We start from the raw sequence: 20,834 nt of genomic DNA, 5'->3' as shown, positions 1-20,834 counted from the left end.
AAGGAACCTCTTGAAAAACCTTTTAATCCTGATATATTGAAGCTAGTCATATTGTCTTGCTGACAGCCACATCAGTCGAGTCCATTCCTTTATTTCCCTCTCTTTTGAACATCTTTATAGCCTCCTTCAAAGCGCTTCATCTGGGGCCTCAGGTAGGGTTTCAACTTCCTGATTGTCACAGTTATGGCTCATTAAAAAGTCCCCTTTTCTCTCTGCGAGCAGGAAGGAAACTGACTCTCTCTCTGATCATGTTAATGTGCACAAGTCCTGAGTACTGACGTTGTCACTTCTGCACATCTTGTCTGCGTTAGCATTAACCCACAAAGGGGTCACTTTAATGACTGTCAGATGCTGCACTGTGCCATTGATGTCCAACTTGTTAATGAACACAAGAAGTCACTGAATCAGTTGGAAAGGACGAGGTAATCTGAAAAGAATATTCAACCACATAATAATTACTGGCACTAGTCTGTCATTCTGTAAGAAATACCTTATGTAAGCACCTGGCTGCTAGTTGGTAAGTTTACTAAACTGCATGAATTTATGGTGCAGTATCTTTTGTGAAGCCAGTGTCATGGTCCTGGGGCTTGGATCCAGAGTTTTGAGTTTTTGGATTTCTTTACTACTTAGTGGGTTCTGTTGGTTTTCATTGTTCTTAGGTTTTCTGATTGAGTTATATATTTATTTATTTGCCTCTTCTCAAGTCTCTTACTGCTGGTGTTTGTTATTTGTTGAGTTCTGATATAGTACTCTGCAAAGGTCTTGAGCCACGCCTTGTTTCTTTACATTTTGCTGCCAGGAAATCAGACTTTTTTTTTTTCTTTTCTTTTTTTTTAAGCGGTCTTGAGCAATAGTTCACCAAATGTTCTCTTGTTGAAATATTTAACACTGACCTATGAGTCGTACAAGCATAAAACTGCCACCTAATTCAAGAGATTCACCAGTGTTGTGTCTACAAATAACAGTCAACGTGACAAAGAAGCAAAGTAAATTCTGCCTTTAGGCACTTTGTGATAAACAGTCTGTTGCAAAAACACATACTTTGTTTCAATTTCTTTCGGTGAATCTACAAAAAAATGGCAAATATAACACAATTTGACAGGCATGAAACAGTTTATCTGCACCGAGAAAGTGATTTTTAAAACACTATTATCTGAAAACCTGTAATATATCAGCATGGTGTCATTATAAATTTTAGGAAATTGAACAAGTAGAGGAAAAACGAAGTGTTAGGCTTTAAAAACTATCTGCAGCAGATGAACAGTATCTGAAAGTCATGTCCTTAAGAAATAGGAAAGCAAAATCAGCAAAGACCTGACACAGGACCTGAGAGATGCATTATGTGTCTTGTTACACTGATCAGGCATACCATTCTGACAACTGACAGATGAATTGAAGAACACTGATTATCTCTTTGTCATAGGACATGTTAGCAGATGGTATATATTAAGGACCGAGTGAACATTTTGTCCTTAGAATTGATGTGTTAGAAGCAGGGGAAAAGGGCAAGGATAAGGATTTGAGTGTCTGACAAGGGCCAAATCATGATAGCTAGAGAACTGGGTCAGAGCATCACCAAATCTGAGCTCTCGCAGGGTGTTCCCAATCTGTAGTGGATCAAAAGTTGTCCAAGGAAGGAACAGTCGTGAACCAGCGATACAGTCATAGGTGGTCAAGGCTCAATGATCCACAGCGGGAGCAGAGGCTAGCATGTGTGGTCTGATCCAGAAGATGAGTTACTGTAGCTCAAATAGCTGAAACAGGTCGTGCTGGTTCTGATGGAAAGGCGTCAGAATACACAAAGCCAAAGACCTGTCAGGGTGCTCATGCTGACTTCTGTTTACTGCCATATGCACTAACAATGGGCACCAAAGAGCAATGGAAGAAGATGGCCTGGTCTGATGACTCACGTTTGTTTCACATCATGTGGACGGTCAGGTGCCTCTTTTAGCCGGGGAACACCTAGCACCAGGATGTGCTATGGGAAGAAAGCCGATGGAGGCAGTGTGATGCTTTGGGGACTGTTATGCTGGGATCCTGTCATCCATGTGGATGTCACTTTGACACGTACCACCTACCTAATCATTGTTTCACACCATGGGCACCATTTCATTGGAGACTGTATTCTTTGATGGCTGTGGCCTCTTTCAGCAGGATAGCGTGCCCTGCCAAAAAGTTAAAACTTGCAGGACAAAGGATCTGTCTGAAATATCGTGGTGCCAGATGCTGGAGTTGATTCCTCGATGGGTCAGGGCTGTTTTGGCAGCAAAAGGGGGACCAACACATATTAGCCAGGTGGTGTAATTTAAGTTAGTTTACCCATGTTAGTATTTTCACATTCAGTTTCCTCTTTGCAGTTCAAGTCATGTTTCTTCCCTGTTTTATATTGATATACTTTTTCCCTTCTAGTCTTAGTTTTAATACTTCTGTCCCAATTTAGCTTCAACTTCCACTTTGTTAAAGCTATCTGTGCTAAGTTGCTTCAGTGTTTCCTTCTCAGTTCCTCCCTCTGGCTTGTTCGGAGTTTATGCCTTGTTCCGTTGTGTTTCCTAATTATGGTAAATGGAACAGTTCTTATAAAGTGTTTTTCTACTCCACTGAAACACTCATAGTGCTTTATACAACATACAACATTCACACAAGTACTTTTTTTTCTATGCTTAAGATTCACACACAGAGCAACTTAGGGTTAGTATCTTCCCCAAGGATATTTGGCATGCAGAGTGTCAGGGATCAAACCACCAACCTTCCAATTAGCAGATGACCTGCTCTACCACCCCAAAGTTCTGTGTTGTCAGATGCAGATGATTGGGTTAGGATTAGTCTCCTTTTGTTACTTCCTGTTAGACTTTGAAGTCTGGTTTTCCATTATGGTTTGCGTTAGTTCTACCTTGTGATAGTCCTTGTTTTGTTTTTTTTAAGTGTGCTCACCTGTGTTCCTCTCTCCTGTTTCCCATCTGTAATCAGTCTATGATTAAACAGCTCAGTCTTCAGCTGTGCTCTGCCATGGTGTTTATGGTAAGCACTTTGTGTCTGCTTTCATGTCTCCGAGTAACCTTTTCTTATGGGAGCTTGCTTCCTGCCTCCTTCCATTTGGGCCGTCTCACAACATAACCTATGACTAAAAATGAGAAGAAATTATATAGAAATGGTAAAACTGCAAGAGTCTAATAACCAAAGCCCTTTATAGTTTACAGTGGAAATCTGTTTTTTGCTGGTATTTGAATTGAATAATAAATGTATTATTAGTCATTTCTGCTAGTTGAGAAAAAAGTCAAGGAGCCCTTAAATGCCCAGCAGAGCTGAAGAGAACATTAAAACCTATCTGAAATGTGCTGTAGACATGAAATTAAATATTGTCAGATTGTTTACACTGAAGTTTAGATGATATTTTCTGCAATTTTCATCTGCAAACTAAAATCTGTAACTCTGGAATAATTACTGTAAATGTGTTGGATTTTCACCTTTTGAATAAGTGAATGGGTATATTAAAGTACCACACAGGTACTTATATACTATAAAACATTACATTTGTAATCTGGTCAAATGAAATTTAATTGATTGGTATACATTTCGTTTACACCAAGTATATTTTATGATTAATTATTTGAGTGAATAAACTTGAAATTTTTCAGCGGCATTTTACTCAAAATGATTGTTTCATGTTTAGGAGGGCAAATAACCCTTTGTTGTTGTTGTTGTTGTTGTTGTTTTGTTTTGGGGGTTTTTAGTGGGATAATTCAACTCATTCTCAAAGGAAGAAAGACACATACAGATCCTCTAATGGTCAGCCTGTGTGTCATAGTGACTACATCCATCCTTTATATACAGTCTATGACTAGAACAGCTGACTAATTTGTGTAGTCTGGGCAGGGAAGTGAACTGATATCATCATTAAGCACTAATACTGATCAACAGATTTCACAAAAAAAGCTTTGAGCATTCATCTGGACTGTGTCAAAAAGCATTACCTGCTAAAAAATAACTAACATTTATAAACCAAAAGCAGTAAATGTTGTTTTGTGTGGTCTAAAAAATGCTTCTGTTCTTTATTTTCCACAGGGAGCCATTTTTTTACGTGGAAACAAAGTTACAGAGCATCCAAGCAGCGGCGACGAAGGGGGAAAATTTCTTTTCGAGGTCATTCCAGGTAGGATGAGATTACAGCAATTTAATCACTGCTGTTTTTACTGAGGACAGAATGGTGAAAGCAATCTTTACTTGGCAGCAGAAGGAACAAAACCATGAGGTTAACTGTTTGCTTGCCTTCTACTGGGGATTTGTTAAGGGATCACAGTGAGGTCTGTACCTCGTCTGTCTGTTTTTACATAACATTATGGGCTTTACTTCATGATCCGTTTTTACTGTTAAGCTTTTTTAATATACAGATTTCCATTTTATTTTTTTTCTTTATTTTGGCTTGAATGCAACAAAAGAGAGCATTAAAAAAAAGACAACAACCATGGATTATTAGACTGTTAATGCTGTATGTGCCGAGGATGCCCCGTAGAACAATAACAGGAATAAATGTGACGTTTTGTATGTTTTCCTATATAACTATTTTTTTTTCTTATCTAGATGACAGTCATTTACACATATCGTTACAATTTCTGTAGCTTCAATCAGAGGCTAATTCAAACTCGTACAACATGTGAAAACGTGGTTAAGCACAGCATGAAGGAAATGTGGGATATTTTCCCAGGCTGGAATGTGAGCTTATGGAATAGATATTTAAAAGGCACGTTCACAGGGGGAAAACAGACGCAGCTGTTAAAAGATACAGTAGCAGAGTGCATCAACAGCCCCAGTTGATCTTAAAAACCCAGTAGAAAACACCGGATGTATCATACTTTATTTGTGTTAGTCTTTTCCCTGGTGTGTATCCAGTTGAGTGTCCCTCAGAGGAAACCAAAGTATAATTGCCAAGACTTTTTTTTCTCACTGAACACACACGCAAACCAAGCAGATAGTGGTACAAGTATTGGGGTAATAGGGGTCAATATGTGTGTGTTACAGGGTGTTTGAAAAAATCTCGATGGTGTTCTTGTCGTTTCATTGCTGGCTGTCTAACACTTTCAACGTCAGACGAGGATTAAGCGCTCCCTGCAGAGATCAGCGCATTTGCTACTCTTTCATTCAGTATTCACATTTCAGTTGGAGAAGTGAACTTTTGAATAATACTACTGTTTTGCAACTGTGCAACAATTTCATTTGATTCTGCGTTTCACGTTGTATTTGCTGTTTCTTGAATAATATGATGCAACAGGAGTGAAACAAAAAGGATTTCTCAATATAAAGCCACAGTGAGCATCTAAAAGTTTGCTCACAATGTAATTTGATGCTATTTGCATTCAGCGAGCACGCAGATATAAGCTGGGAGACTTGTTGAGGCACACTGAGAGTGGACTTAAGCCGGTAATTCACACAGCAGCTAGCGTGAGACTTTTCAAACTTCTGCAAAAGGCTAACTGAAACTGGGCTTGGAGGAGGGCACAGTGACTCAGTGAGACATGTAAGGGAAGTCTTACATCTTACCTCAGCACAAATTTCCTATCTGATCATCAGGCATGAGAATATGGGGCTTACACTCCCTGCATGGGAAGGGTTTTGATTGTGGAAGCCAGGCGAGAGGCAAACAAGCAGAGGTCGTCTTAAGTGTGGGTGACTTCAGCAGCATGGTGTCAAACAGATGAAGAACTGAAAGTGTGCATAAAGGGCTGGTGCAAGATTCATTTTCTTTTTTTTTCTTTTTTTTGATAATGCTACAATTATCAAAAAAATTATTATCTTTCTTTTCTTCTGGACACACAAGTTCAAGTCTCTTAAAAACAGCTTTAGCATCGGCTTCAGTTAAAAACATAAACCTGTCTTTCTAAATCCGGGGTGCATTTCAGCTGTGAAAAAATGTGAAATGAAAGTTTTGTGTATCACACTTCACTATTGCTGGTTCGACACCGGTTTTCAGCATTAGACAAATTAGCTTATTGTCACTTCTAGCCGAGAACTGCTAAAGATCAGAAACCAGTTCGATTGCTTCGACAACTTTTAAGTCCACGCGGGCCAAAGCTGCCGTATTTTATTGTTTTCGTTTTAGGCACCGTTAAGAAGAAGAACAGTTACTGGTTATGTGTTTAAACATATCATTTTCTTTTTAGAAAATATGTGGTACATTTCTTCCAGTCTTTACCTCTACGGTTATTTTTTCCAATGGGAGTACACCTTAATACATTCTTTACAACTTCTGGAAGAAGGAAAAGGATTTTTTTTAATTCCAGTGTGTATTCTCTCTACTTGTACAGCTGCCATGTAATACTAAATCATCATAAGCTACATATCGTTTACTTCTGTTGGGAAGTGAGGCTTTTATAAAGCTGTTTGTTTCATTTGTGGTGCTAAGTGATGAGAAATGCGTTTCGATATCTTTCAGGGCTCGCCGAGTTTCAGTCTTGATACGATGTTGATTGTTTCAGTACTGCTGGAATGACTTAAAGACTGCAGGGAAAAGGTTCCAGTGTTTACAGTACGTATTAAAGGTTTTACAGCCAACTACATCAGTGAAAAGGTAGCAGTGAGCTCAAGTGTATTTTCATTATGTATCTGGCAGTGATTGTACAGTACTGTACAAAAGAACGTGCTGATCGTCATTGTTGTGATAGATTAAAGTGTGAGAGGCAAGATAAACTTAAATTGTGTTCAACTGTAAATTCAGGGGTTGTTAATTTAAGTACTAACTTCATTGTGCTGTATCTCTAAAGTGTGCTGCCAGCACAAATACAAAAGTGGGAAGTGAAATGACTAAGTAATGTCACCTAGTGGTGTGCAATACTGCAAATTTTGCTATTGATCTGATACCTAGTAAATACAGGGACAGTGTTGCTGAAATCTCTGACTATGACTTTCAACTTCTGTTTTTTAAATGTGCTCACCTCTCACTCACCTCTGTTACTCATACAGCAGTATCTCCTGTTGTAGCTAACATTTCCATCAGTAGCTAAAAAGCCTGCTAGGTTTTCTGGACAGCTGTGAAATTGAGATATTTATAGCATTGTATGTAGGAATTCAACCTTTACAAAACAATGAACAACCCTTTTTCCAGGATAAGCTAAAGTAGCCACCATATAGATAAATAAGAGTCGCATAAATCTTTTTACCTAAATCTCAGCAACAAACAAGCATATTACTCAAAATGTCAGCCTCTTATTGTGAATTCTGTTCTTAATGTAATCTATATAATTAGGCTTAAGCCTCCATCGCACAGGCCTGAGACCCACACTAGGAACCTTTGGTAGCTCGGGAAAAATGTGCATTTCCCAACCTGCTGGTTAGTCGCTGGATTTTACTGGCTGTTGTTGGGTCAAATAGTTGCAAGAGGTGAACGCTTTCAAAGACGCAACTTTTACTTTGACCACAGAAATTTCCTAGCGATCAAAGCAATCACAGTTTTTCTGTTTGTTTGTTTTTATTTGTTCTTTGACACCAATTTTACCCAGTGACTCCTGAAACCTACTGAAACCACTCGCCAACCTGTTGGTCAAACACATTCTTCCCCAGTGATTGGTGGTTAGCGCTGACCAGTCGCTTGGCCTGCATGACTGGGGCTTTAGCAGTCAATTTCATAGTGACTAATACAAATTTTGTCCCTAGCTGCTGTATTTGTCAGGTAGTTGCCAACTGGTCTCCAGGTCAGTGTGACTGGGGCCTCTGATTTATACATGGAGCCTTACTTCACTGCTGTGACATCAGTGTCCCTGTCGTCTTTAAACTATTAAAGTCAGATTTGCTGTGGACCAGCACCAGACCAGAACATGCGGATTAAATTGTGACTTTACTTGCTCACAATAAGGGTCTTTCAATTAGGATGCAACCGCCTGGCAGAGGGTTTTCGGCATTCTACTACAAAACAGTTTTTCCCATCCGGCGTCATCCACTGCAGCCTCGTACTGATGGAAAACAAGAACATGGCTTGTTATGAGGAAGCCAATAAAGAAGTCTCAGAGAAGCAGAAAGAGCAAATGAAAGGGGAAAAACAACACATTTATTCCACTGGTCTAAATGCGGCCCTGCAGTTTGAACACAGCATACAGACAGAATTTGGCAGACAGACAGGAAGTGATGAGAGGGGTGTATTCAAAATGAGGTGAAAGTCAGAGCTCTACAGAGATGCTTGTTGTCTGTAAGCGTGGTGATGAGGTTTAAATTTGAGCAGTGTGACAACAAGGGGCTTGAACAGAAGCATCCCGCATCAATACAGGGAGGGGAGGCTCTCTGTATTTTTAGCTTTTCTGGAAAGTTTTACTTAGTTACTCTGTCTCGGAGGAACTGGGAAAAAAGTTGCAAAACAGTTCAGGAAAAAAAAATCTCTGACTTTTATTCACCTGTGCTGAGCACTCTGTGATGTTTTTCAGCTCTTAGCTTTCCCTCCACATCTGGCTGATGTGTGTGTGTGTGCTAAACTTGAAGAGGTGAGAAAGAAAGGAGAAGGGGAGGGGGCTTACGAGGTGAGTGCACCAAATTGAAAACAATATTTAGACTGTCTTCATTTTCAGCTGTTTGACAGGGAAACGCAGGTACAGACACAGCGGACCTTTTGTTTTCCAAACTTTAAACACCAGCCACGGCGCTGACACGTCACAACATGTGCAAACTCTCACGGGCCCAAGCTAGGGAGAAGAAGAGTAACAACAAAGTGAATGCGCTGGACACTTTTAAACTGTATGAATAATGTTGTGACAGATGTGTGCCTGTGGATCCTCCTCCCAACTGGAGCATCTTGGAGGTGCTATAGCTCTCATAGACAGAAAGTGTTGTCTAGATATGTAGGCCATACATCGGAAACGCATATCAGAACGTCCCGGTGACAAGGATCGCTCTGCAGTTCTATTTCCCGCAGTGCTCTTAAATCCTCTCAAGAATGTCAGATATCATCATCATAATATTTCTGCATGGCATGACAGAGCTCAGAACAATGCAGTGAGCAAGCAGAGCAGCAAATTACGACTATCTTAACAAAAAAGGCATCCGCTGCTCGTTCATTCTACACATCTAAGCTGCTGCTAAATGTCACTTCCCTGTCACCCAACTGTGATTAATTATCTGAGCAGGAAAGACTGCCTGCTGTGGTTTTGATGGAGAAAACGCATGCACGTCTTTTTGTAAGCTTCCAAAACGCACAAAGCTCTAGCAAGAGTTCAGAGTGTGTCACTTTGTCTGCGTTTGCCCCCAGGCTCAGTCTTCGGCTCTGTCACCGAGCAAACCGCTGCTTTTTAATTAAGGGAACAGTGCCCTGCTCGTTTACAGAGACTGCCACTCCTTCATTCATGAGAGAAACTCCTCACGTTGTTGTGGACAGCCTCGAGCTTAAATGCTACTGACTGAGTCAACTGAAAAGCTGACAAACTGTTGCATAAGTTAATAAGCAATTAATCTCTCAGCATTTTCTCACAGTGAATGTGTTTTAATGTTTTTCTGGGTTTGAGTAAATCTACAGCTTTGGGGCCTTTTTGTTTTTATAGAAAGGGTATAGCGCCCTCATGTGGTTTTCTTAGACATTGCAATGCCAGTAAAATGTCAAATGAACTTTTAAAATCTGTGAAACTATAAAAATTAGACTTTTTGGTTTCATTATAACACAGAAAATTTGCAAATATAAAAAAAAAAAAATCAGCTCCAGACGTTTTTAGCCTTTGTGCTGCGAGTTAAGATGACCTCTTGTCCTTTTCAAATATTGTTTGAAATAATGTGCAAGTTTAGTGCAAATATGACTTTTATTTAACCTTTGCCTTAGTTTTACATATCTTCTTTTAGTGGGAAGCATATTTTAATGTACTTTTTTCGTATAGTATTTGCCAACACTCTGCAACTAAAAGTAACTTGGTAGAGAAGAGCTTCTAAAAAAAAGTCCAGATGCTCGTGTTAAATTATCCTCAGTGATAATTATTTAATATATTTCATGTAAATAATTAATTTTCATTTTAGAGCTAGTGGGGATTATAATTGAATCCTGCTCTTGTGATTGCTTCCCATCTGTGTCTGATCAACAGCTCTGGGGAGGGCACCTTGAAGACCCGTGGGTATCATCTGTCACTGAGGTGGACGCTTGCTCCGATAATCATGCTGATGTAATTGTATTCACATGCGTTAGGAAGCTAAGAGTCCCAGAGAGCTCGAAACTTGAAACTGAGACTATTTATATCATTGTTTTTGTTTGAGTGAATGACGCGCAAACTGGCCATGCTGCATAATACTAAAGGAATCCCTAATACTTTGCGTCAGCCTTCTTATTAAATAACTTGAACTAGTAATGACTGAATGTCGGGCTAATAGTACTGATAACTATTGGAGGCTGAAGACAGACATGCAATTTCAAGACCATGGACCACTGTGCCGTCTTTGATGAGAAAGTGTGGGCTAAATTAAAAGCACTCAAAGCTGATGAGTGAGTGATGGATGGAAGTTTTCAAATAAAAAAACGTGGCTAAGAAATATGACAGAGTGATAATATAAGCCCACAGGCAGCAGTGTTTAAGGTTGAAGAAGCCCCTGTAGAGTCATTAAGAACACTTATGAATCTGCTGTGCTGACATTTCAGTGTCAGGACACACACCTCCGTGTAAAGGCTCTCATGTCCTATTAGTCACAGATAGCTTCTTCTATACTGGCACAGACTGAAGGTAGTCGATGCAGCTTTAAACTTTAGCCCACTGTCTTTTTACTGTAGTTGTGATTATTTCACAGGGCTGACAGACCCAATCAGTTCCTCATGATATCATGTGCGTATGCATCCATCTGTAGTGCTACCGTGGCCTCGTGTTTATGAAGTCTCTAAATACCAGGTGCTATTTTAACCCCATAATATGCTCACGACTTCCATCCGCACTTCTATTTCAAGCCGCTATCCAAAGAGAAGCAAATGTTCCGAGCGCACATTTCCTCCTTATTCCTTTGCATTAATTTGCAATGCAAAAGGGAAAAAAACACACAATTTTATACCTTGTTGGTAATATTTTAAGCTTGTATGTATTTTTATTTTTGTTATTTAATCCCATGCCAAGCCTTAAACCTCTGCTACTCCAACATGCAATTTATTTCTATTTTTTTTAGCTTTTGAAAGGGGGCAAATCAATAAATATCATAACTTACACACATCAAAAACTATTTGATTTTCCTAACCGTTACCTGAAGGTTCAGATTGAGAAAACTTTTGTTCATTTAAGTAAAATGCAACTATGTGGGACTCCTGGTCATAGCTTATTTACACACATTATCTCTTTTTAGGCTGTAAAAGGTAAAACAGAGGTGCTTGTCTGCATCTCCATTAATGTGCAGCAAACCCAGCTACCAAACAGCATAGACAGTGAGGGAGCTCCCTGCTACATAAATGGAAAAAGCTTATGAAAATCAAATAATTTCCCCACCTGACACCACCTCCTACACCCACTTCGCTGAATATGAGTCAATCCGCACATACATTAGGTCAAATTAAACAGACAGAGATGAGCATGCTTTCTGTGTTTCAGACTCCATGTCCTGATATGATGATTTAATCGTCATTCGGACGCGTAGTGCCCACACAGCATCTAATGCTCCAGAAATCTAGGAGCAATGTGAGCAACTTTATCGGTACGTGCATTATAAGTGTAATGGATTTTATTGATATTTTTGTGGCAAAATGATGTTGCCTGTAGAACTAAGGGTTTGATTTTTGCATATGAAGCTGTCAACTATCCCTCACTGTACATCTCCCATTAGCTTGTCTTGTCAGAGCCTGTGGGATGTTTTTCAGTGCACTTTTTTTCCTCTTAAGAATTTGTTTCGATGACATTTTGAAAAAGGTCACAAACTGAACTCATTCCTCTTGCTCTTGTGCTTGTCTATCAGCGTGTTGGTGTGCATGTATCTACTGTATCTTCCCAGTGTGCACATGAATTCAATAACCTGGTGTCTGTTCCACACCAGCATATGGCCTTGGAGCTTCTGTGGGTCACATCTCTCGTTCTTGTTGCTCTCTTTACATCTTGAATTTATGCTCGCGATCACACCGAGACAGAAGGCCACCTTCAGACACACATCGTGGATCAATGCTCAGCTTTAAGTGGGTGTGTCTGATGATGATTTAATATTATTAAAAAAGTAATAGCCACTAGATTGGTTTGTTTTTGTGTGTGTGTGTGTGTGTGTGTGTGTGTAAAAACCAAACGTGGCAATAGTCACGATGGCAGTTTCTTCCCATAACCTTTTTGTATTGACCTATTCATGGCATCTGTAAACTAAATGCTCCTTAATGTTCTAGATCCACAATTCAATTACGGAGTAGTTCCCTCTAATGTAACATCCAACATCAAGAATGGTGTTTTCCAAAACCCCACAGTGCCTCATTAGTGACATTTTTCCCCAGGAAGGACTTCGGGGGAGGATGTTTGTTTTTCAGACGGTGTTTAGAACTGAGCGCTGAGGCACAAAGTCTGAAAAGATGAAGCATCTGATATGAGGGTTATTGAAATAACAGACCAAATACATCGTATTAACACTGGGATGCTTTGTTTTTTCTTTTTATACAATTATCCCAGTAGTTATCTGTTAGATCAGTCCGTCGTTTTGGCCTAATCTAAAATATCCAACACAAGCTGAAATGATTGCTATGAAATGCTATACAAAGTAAACTATAAAAAGCTACTGAAATTGGTGCTTGTTGTATTTTCTGCTCTGAACAATTTAAGTAAGTTTGATGGTGTTTTTAACTTTTCATTTTCAAGGAAACAGCTTTCTATACAGTTATGAGTAAGCATTTCTGTATGCAACACTTTTACATTTTTCTTCACAGTCACTTTATCACTTAGCCAAAATGTGTAATTTAAGGCTCAGTTGTTATAGACGACTGACCTGTCCAGATTGTGCCCTGCCTCTTTTTGACCACTTGAGGGCAGCAGAAATAAGTTGTGACGATGTTGACATTGGTCAGTAGGCCTAATCACCTCATAAATTATAGTTTATGCTTGCCTATTTAAATATCAAGAAGTAATAGTAATACATTCACATTACCATTAATTTTGGGATCTGTCTGCCCAAAATATAAATATAAATCTGATATTATCTGGCCTTTTTTTTGTTTTGTTTTGTTTTTACGATTTATTTAGCAGCTAAATGCTACCCTGTCTTCACCAGCTGTTTGAGTGCTTTAACCTGAAACAGCTGTCTGCTTTGGCAGAAACCAATGTTATGAGAGCACTGAGTGTGCCAAAGCAATAAGACTGCAGGCTGGACAACCATATAGTGCTAACTGGAAGTCATTAACTGAACGGCATTCCTAAACACAGGTCATTGCTCTGGTTTTGTCACTTCATCACTGCAATATTCAAATTCTTATTAAAATTTGATAATATATTATTAAAATATAGATAAATTAAATCAAATATACATTTAAAATATTGATAATAAAAGAATTAAGTGTATGAATTATTAACAAAATAACAGCATTGATATTTTTTGACATGCGTTTGTTAGCATACTGACGTTAGCATTTAGCTCAAGGTTCACTAGCACCATGACAAAGTCAAGCATTATCTTAAATTTTGCGTTAGAAGAGAACAAAGTTGTTATGGCAGTGGCCAGTAGAATAAATGCACATTTGTCCAAATCATTCATCTTTAACCAGAAGTGGGCTTCCAACTAAAATCTGTCTTCACTATCCTTCTTCTAGCTGTGGAAATGGCTAACTGAAGGCTGGCAATAGTAGGTAAAGTCTTGCTGCCAGTGAGAAAGTGTGTTTAGAGGAGGGGATCTAATTTATCCTATGTTTTTGGCTACTACTATATTATGTATGTATGTGGCACCATCGCATTAGCTCAAATCACGTTTTTAGTTCAAAAGATTTTCAACACCGTCTGTAAACTTCCTCTGCAGTTTGCTGAAATAGCTAGAAAACGCATTACTATCAGTGAAAAAAATGTTTGGATAACGTTGGCTTGCTGTGATTTAAAAGACTCTTCGGTGTCAGCCATGTTTAGGATCACTTCCCCTGTATGGGTGAATGGTGGTAGTATAGCATTATGAGGTCTGAAGGGTTTGTTCAAACCGATTACAGCTCCCTTTCCCTGAAAGCATCTGACAGGGTGCTGGAAAAGAAACTCTGACTGACTGGCAAATTGATTTGAAGAGTAGAAATTTTTGCTGGCTCTCAAAGCACAAGGATAATCTTTTTTTCCTCCTCAAAGGTAGCTGTAAGGGTAGCAGGAATTGCTCTTGATTTCATGTGGCTTTGTAGAAAAATGTCACTAAGTTCCCCAAGGTGTCCCACACTCACAGGAGTTTGGGCTGTCGGAGCTGGAGCCCAAGCTGCTTAATCATCCATAGAATGAAAAAAGTGCTTGCCTGCTATTATTTGGTTTATTAAAGAGAAAAACTGAGCTACATGTCTCTTTGACAAGGATTAAGGAGGTATCTGAAATTTGTGAAATATATTCCTGTGCTAACAATGCAGATCCACTTTGCAGTGACATCTTTCTTAAGTGTGCCGTGGATGGATTTATTCAGAGCAGAGACAGAAGACTGCTATGTGACCTGTCTTCTTGTGCTAGCAAACAATGCTAAAAAAAAAATAGCCAGAGCCAAAACTGCATCTGGCAACTGTAAAACCAGAGCATGTGCACTATTCTGGTTTTTTACCCCAAATGAAGGATACAGGAGTCATACGCCTGCCAAAAAAAGTAAATGATTGAGTTTTTTGTTGTTGTTGTCATTTTGTGCTGCAGTTTCACATAAATGACAGAGAGCTGCTTCTGTGACTCTTAGTAGACTGTGAAACACAAGAAGCTGCACATTTTGAAAGGAACTCAAACTACCAGCTGAAATGTGCGACTCATCCTCCTCCACATGACAGCGCACATCTGTCTGTCAACTATAATTCAGAGAGCAGAGAATCTCACACGCACACATGCACACACACATTGCACTCTTAGAGACTTGTTACTTTCACTAATGTTTTTCATTGTAATTGGAAAAAAAAGGGTATAAATTGTGTTGCAACCATTAAATTGGGAACTGTTCACAGCCTACAGACTGTCATTTTAACAATTATTGCAAACCAAACTGTGCAGATAAAACAAATCTGGGTATGACATAAAGTGTGATGTACCTAGACAGAGCGATGATGCCCATTCCTGATTGGTAGGCTTTTCTGTTTATTTCTATGCGCTTCTTCTTTGGCGTAATCTTGATTATAGCTCAAGGAAATTTTATACAAACGAGGCTTTGCAGACACAACTTTATTTTTTTTTTCGGTGTGGAATCCAAAACATTACATTTTGAATATTTTATCTCCAGCTATTGTGTGGGTTTATTCTGTTTTTTTGTTGTTGTTTTTTTCTTATCAGTCTACATTGATACTCGTAGAACACAGGAAGGTCATAGCAGCAGCACAAAGTGAGATGGCTATCCCACATTTCTGAGGCCTTAGTGAACAGAGGCCTAAAGGCCGTTCGGTGACCCATGGCAACCTCCAGTTGTTAAGAAAAAAAGTGTATTTCCTGACTGGTTAGTCCGCGGACACTTGCTAACTGCTGGCTGAGCACTAGTGGAAGTAGAAAAAATGAAAGGGAAACCAGAAACAGAGAGTATTCTTATTGTTGTGCCTTACTGCTGCAGCCAACACATTTCAAAAGGTGTAACGTTTGCTTTACAGAGGATCACTGATAAGACCATGGCTTTCATCACAACCACTTGCACAATCACTTGCAACTGGTCAGAGAATACTAAGGCTACGTCCGCATCGTTTTCTCTCTGTTTTACCCTCCCGTCCACACTGAGACGGCACTTTCCCCAAGGAAAAACGCAGCCTTTTGGAAACGCTCTCGAAAACGCATACATTTCAAAACAGAGCTGTCCCATCGCAGTGTGGACACTTGAAAACGCAGACTTTCTAAAACGATGACGCATTTTAGTCATGTGATGCAGTCATGTGCCCAATTAAACAAAGATAGCAGAGGGCATTATACAGCAGTTGTTTTGACTGCTCTCGATTTTGACAGCCCTAAAAAAGATTAATATTAGTTTGTACACGCTCCAGATAGCTTTTCTTCAAATTCTTTAATTCTCACTCGCTTTTGCGTATGCGCGGAACTGCAGCGTCAGCGTTTTCTGCCGTTTTAGTGTAGACACGCAACTCTTTGAAAACAACTGAAAGCGCCGTTTTCAAATCTATCCGGGCTAGTGTGGACGTAGTCTAACTAACTTCATTAGCTACCGGTGGTTGCAGGGGTTCAGGAGCTAATCTCTAGGCCTGTGTGACTGAGGCTTAACAAAATCCAACCAACAACAGCCATTTGAGCCTCTCACTGTAGAAATAAGAGCCTGATGTTTTGCCACACTTACTTCATTTTGGTCATCTTTGGTTTGGAAGAGTCTGTCATACACATTGTTTCCTTTGTTACGCTAGAGTATGCTAACTGACTGAGGATTGAAACTAATATCTAAGGAGCATAAAAATGATTTGATTCAACAAATTTAAGTTAAATGATTGTTAGGAGGGATTGTAATATCAACAGCAAACCACTGCACATTGAATTTGATGGTTTGACAATTAACAAAATACTTTTTTTTCCCGCGCAGGAAGGCAACTTCCTACGCAAAACGCAACATAAATATAGTTTTTGGTTTTATATGTTAGCAGCAGTTTGATTAGTGGCTTCAGCCCACTTGCATTTCTCTATAACAACACAATGTGTAGTTTGTGTGTTTTAGTGGTGGAACTAAAACCCATGAGAATCCACATAATAGTTCAGACTGTACCGTGTGTTGACTAGGGCCATTTTTCATGAAGTCATGATTGATCAGCTGGTAAATGGGAAAAGGCATTTGCAAAAACAGCCCTAGAGGATAAAATACTGGATGAATGGATATGAAATGTCGCCTGCTACATTTTCATACTTTACAAAAGAGGCGTTTCACTTAATGATGTGTCCTCCATTAGCTGTCATTCAGTCAAAAGATGATAAATCACAAGCTTATGCAAGCAAACTACTTTGCATTCGATCTGTGAAGGACAATAAGTGGTACATGCGTTGTTTAGCATAAAGCTAAACACGCCATAATTGTAATGTTACATCTGGATCGAACAGACTTGACAAAAAGCAGGAAAAGGGAGGCCGGCATTTCCAGACAATATGCTGCATGCCTTTTGTATGTAGTAGATGTTTGAGATGTCCTCCTCACTCTCATTTAGGCTCCAGGATTCCAGACTTCCTCCTTTCTTGTATCCATGCATCACAACATCCCCGTTTGTGAGAATCCATGCCTCTCGATCCTCTCGAGAAAATGCAAAAAACAGTTTAAGCCAGAGAGAGAAGTAGGACAGGAAGCACAGATGCTTACATAACAGCCTTATTCTGGGAGGGGGGCTTGGTATTTGAAAGTTGCATACCAATGTCCATTATCAGACTCCCACTCCAATGTCTTTCCACAACCCCTGCCCCCCACCGTGTATCTGATAGGCCAGGTTTCAGTGAGTACACATTTGGGCCTCCACTGAAGTAAGTTTCAGCTGGACTGTTATACTGTGTTTGTCTGTCGGGGCCAGTTCATATGAATGTCCAGACCAATGGTATGTAAACTGATTTTTCCTCTGGGTAAATATTTAGATCTCTTCCCACGTCTTTTTTTTTTCATGTTTTCCTGTGTTTGACTCCCAACAGGTAGTGTTGGTGTTAAATGTTAAATACCTTTTCTGCCAGCTTCTCTCCCACTTAAAGGAAGCAAGTAATGTGTAGTTCACCTACAAGTCTGGCTTGGACTGAAAAAGATAAGAGGGTTATTAAAGACCTTCCGTTCAGAGGGAGAAACCCCAGTGTCTCTGGGTTTCTTGGCCACCAGTAGCAACAGCCTTGCCGACCCTGTACAGCAGTATTTATAGAGCACTGTGGATGAATCATTCGGCTGAGTGCCCATTCTTCGTTCACCAGATTTACAGGTCCCACTCCAGGGAGGGACGCCTGATTTATGATGCAACCCACCTCCCTCCACCACTAGCTCCCACCCCACCCCACTCACTTCCTTCAGGGGCTCTTCAGAGAAGAGCAGACACACCATCTTGCCTCCGGTTTGCCGTTTCACTCATCGCTTTCTGTCCTGCAGTCGTTTCGCGTGTGTCTCAAAAATGTGCTTCCTCCACTCTTTCAGCTCCTTTGACAGAAGTATACTGTATATTGAGAAAAAGGCTTCCTGAGAGGTATGCAGACACGCTAGCCTTGGCCTGACCTCGCCTAACTGCCGCTGATCGATGTGTCACATTGACCTGCGTTTGACTTAGCAAAATGAAGTTGTAGAAGACTTATATGACGTGGAGGATAAGCAAAGAAAGGTGGGGGAGAATATGAAGTGCAGCGGACTGTGTTTCAGCAGAAAAATAGGGTGATAGAGCTGCTAGTGGTGCACAACAAGAACAGATGAAGAAGTGGCACGTGGGGGTCAGCAGTAAGCAGCAAGAGCGTGGCTTTCGCTACCTCAGCCTTCACCTGAGAGGGGGCACGTCTTCATCTGCATCCCATGGATCTAAACTATAACCCAGGTGTGTCTTTTTGCATACCAATAATGCAAACCAATATTTCTGTATTTGATTTAGACAGTGTCATTATGAGATGCTTTTTGGACTTAATTCAAAGTGAAGGATCTGACGTCAGGCACAAAGCTGCTTGTAGTTCAGTTGCAAATTTCTCTTTTTCTGGGGGATATATATATATATGAAAGCAGAATGTGAGCAGATGGGTGTTTTATAAGTTACACTTTATGGTTTACAGTTTTTGCAGCTGTGATTGATTTTGAGAGGAAAGAAGTTATTAATTTTCCTTCCATTGGTATCATTTTTGTAAATATGCTTTGTGATCATTGAACTATTTCTGACAAAGTAATTAATAACATATATAGTAAACTAGGCATTAATATTTCATACAGAATGTGTTTGACCAGATGGAAACCTGTAAATATTCATGGCTAATGGTACACTAACTGTTAGGGATGTCATACAAACAATACTTCCAACACCATTTGATACCAGAATTCTTAAAACACATCAGTACTGGGGGGGCACTTAGGTACCATTGGCGGTATATGTACCAAGGCTGCAATTCCTTCAAAACTGATGGGGGCAGCATACGCCTACAGATGCTGTTTGTGTAATATATGTGCAGCGTTAGCTGCAACCTGACTTGTCAGGCAGTAAGACTTGAGGTTATCCCAAATTACCTTTTTCTTTGAGACAGTTGGTATAGCCTGTGGTGTTTCATAGGCTAAAATGTTTGCGGTAGCTAACATTATATGAACGCTGAAGCTAACATAAAGTAATATACGTTAGCTTTAGCTAACTAAAACATTATACCTTGTGTCCTTTTGACAAAATATTATGTTTTAAATAATTTAAAATAAGCTTTTAATAATGGAGGTTGTGACTAAGTACATGAAATAACCTTTTTTTTTTTCTTTTTTTGAGAATTATGTGCTTCTACTGGTGGTTTTACCAGCTACTCATTGTATTGTGTCGTCCCTGCTATAGGAGGACTACAACTGATAGCTCAAAACAAGTAACTGTGGCATATTTTTACAAAGTACAGCTAATTTCCGTGATTTTACTTAGTTTTCTCTAAGCCCTAGCCTTGTTTCCCTGTCTTTCTCTAGTTGAACCAAACAGCTCAACCTGTCCTCACACGATTTCAGTTAACTTGCCACCCATTTCTGATTGCTGCTCACATCAGGTGAGAATCTACAGTCTGATGCTCGTGGTTTTTGATGTCAGGGTTTGATGCCATTTTTTTTCCATTGAATTAGAAATATTTTAGGAGTCAAAACTAGCTTGTTTGGTCTTATTACATAGACTTTGAGCCACAAAACAAAAGCTTGTTTGGGTTGATTTCACAATTAGAAATAACTTTGATCATCCAGAATATTTGAGTTCAGTTAATTTTTAAACTACTATTTCATCTTTGTCTATGCTAGATCTTTGTAAGGCATTATTAGTGTGGGGGTTTCTTTCTTTGTTTTGTTTTTTATTTTTTACACCTACAGGAGCTGCTCAATCATGGATAACAGGCTGTGAAGCTTTAGTGCAGTTTATACTGATGTTAATGCCAGAGTAGGTTCGGAGGTCTGCAGTTATTAAGTCAGCATTTGGCAACCCTACTAGTGATGTGTCGGTCGTGAACGAATTGGCTCTTAGAGCCGGGTCTTTGACATGAAAGACGCGATCCGGCTCCTTATCGAAAGCTGTGGGGTTTTTTTTCCCCCCTTTCTCTCACCCTCTCTCTCACACTTTTTTTCCGCTTCACTCTGCATGCGAGCCTTGTGCTTTGCACTGGGAAGAGGGAGGAGGGGTGGTAGTTACACTTGCAGTTGCACAGGAAGAGAGAGAGAAAGAGAGCCAGGGACAACAACAGCACATTAGAAAGGTATAGTACTCATCCACAACTATTTTCAGTTGCGGATGATAAAGGATTCAGAAAGTTTATTCATGCAGGCCCATATGACAGAGAATGTGCATGTTCTTTTTGTTTTCATATTTTAATTTATATTTAATTGTGTTGTGGTTTGCAGAGTTTTGTGTTGTTTCACTTAAAATTTGTTTAAAAGGAAAAAGCTGAAAATTTAAATAGTTAAAAGTTGAACTGTGACCAGTTGGTTTTTGTATTATATGATTTATTTATTACATTTTATGTGGAGTGAATAAATAAAAGTATATTTACGGTGGCCCCTACAGAAAAAGCACGTGCAAACTCCAAAACACGTGCAAACTCCAAAACACGTAAAAACTTCAAAACATGTACAAAACACAACAGAAGTGCTCCAGGATGCTGGGC

The 20,834-nt window shown here is 39.6% G+C and overlaps 1 protein-coding gene across 3 annotated transcripts in view; it reads left to right on the top strand.

The window, feature by feature from the left end:
* The window catches only part of arhgap24 (Rho GTPase activating protein 24), an 80,160-nt gene that overhangs the window by 28,420 nt on the left and 30,906 nt on the right, over positions 1 to 20,834 (top strand). The window contains exon 3 of one of the 3 annotated variants that reach the window (XM_005720335.2): positions 4,063 to 4,150. In XM_005720335.2, the coding sequence (XP_005720392.1) occupies positions 4,063 to 4,150 (88 nt within the window). Of the gene's footprint in view, positions 1 to 4,062; positions 4,151 to 17,541; positions 17,594 to 18,069; positions 18,557 to 20,834 lie in introns of those variants that run through there. The other 2 variants (XM_005720339.2, XM_005720338.2) reach the window with 2 other exon arrangements.

Source organism: Pundamilia nyererei, unplaced genomic scaffold (assembly GCF_000239375.1).
Source record: "Pundamilia nyererei isolate P.nyererei 1_Seehausen unplaced genomic scaffold, PunNye1.0 scaffold00002, whole genome shotgun sequence".
NCBI classification, from domain to species: domain Eukaryota; kingdom Metazoa; phylum Chordata; class Actinopteri; order Cichliformes; family Cichlidae; genus Pundamilia; species Pundamilia nyererei.
The sequence above is the reverse complement of the archived record's forward strand: the minus strand, read 5'-3'. Positions and strand labels throughout refer to the sequence as shown.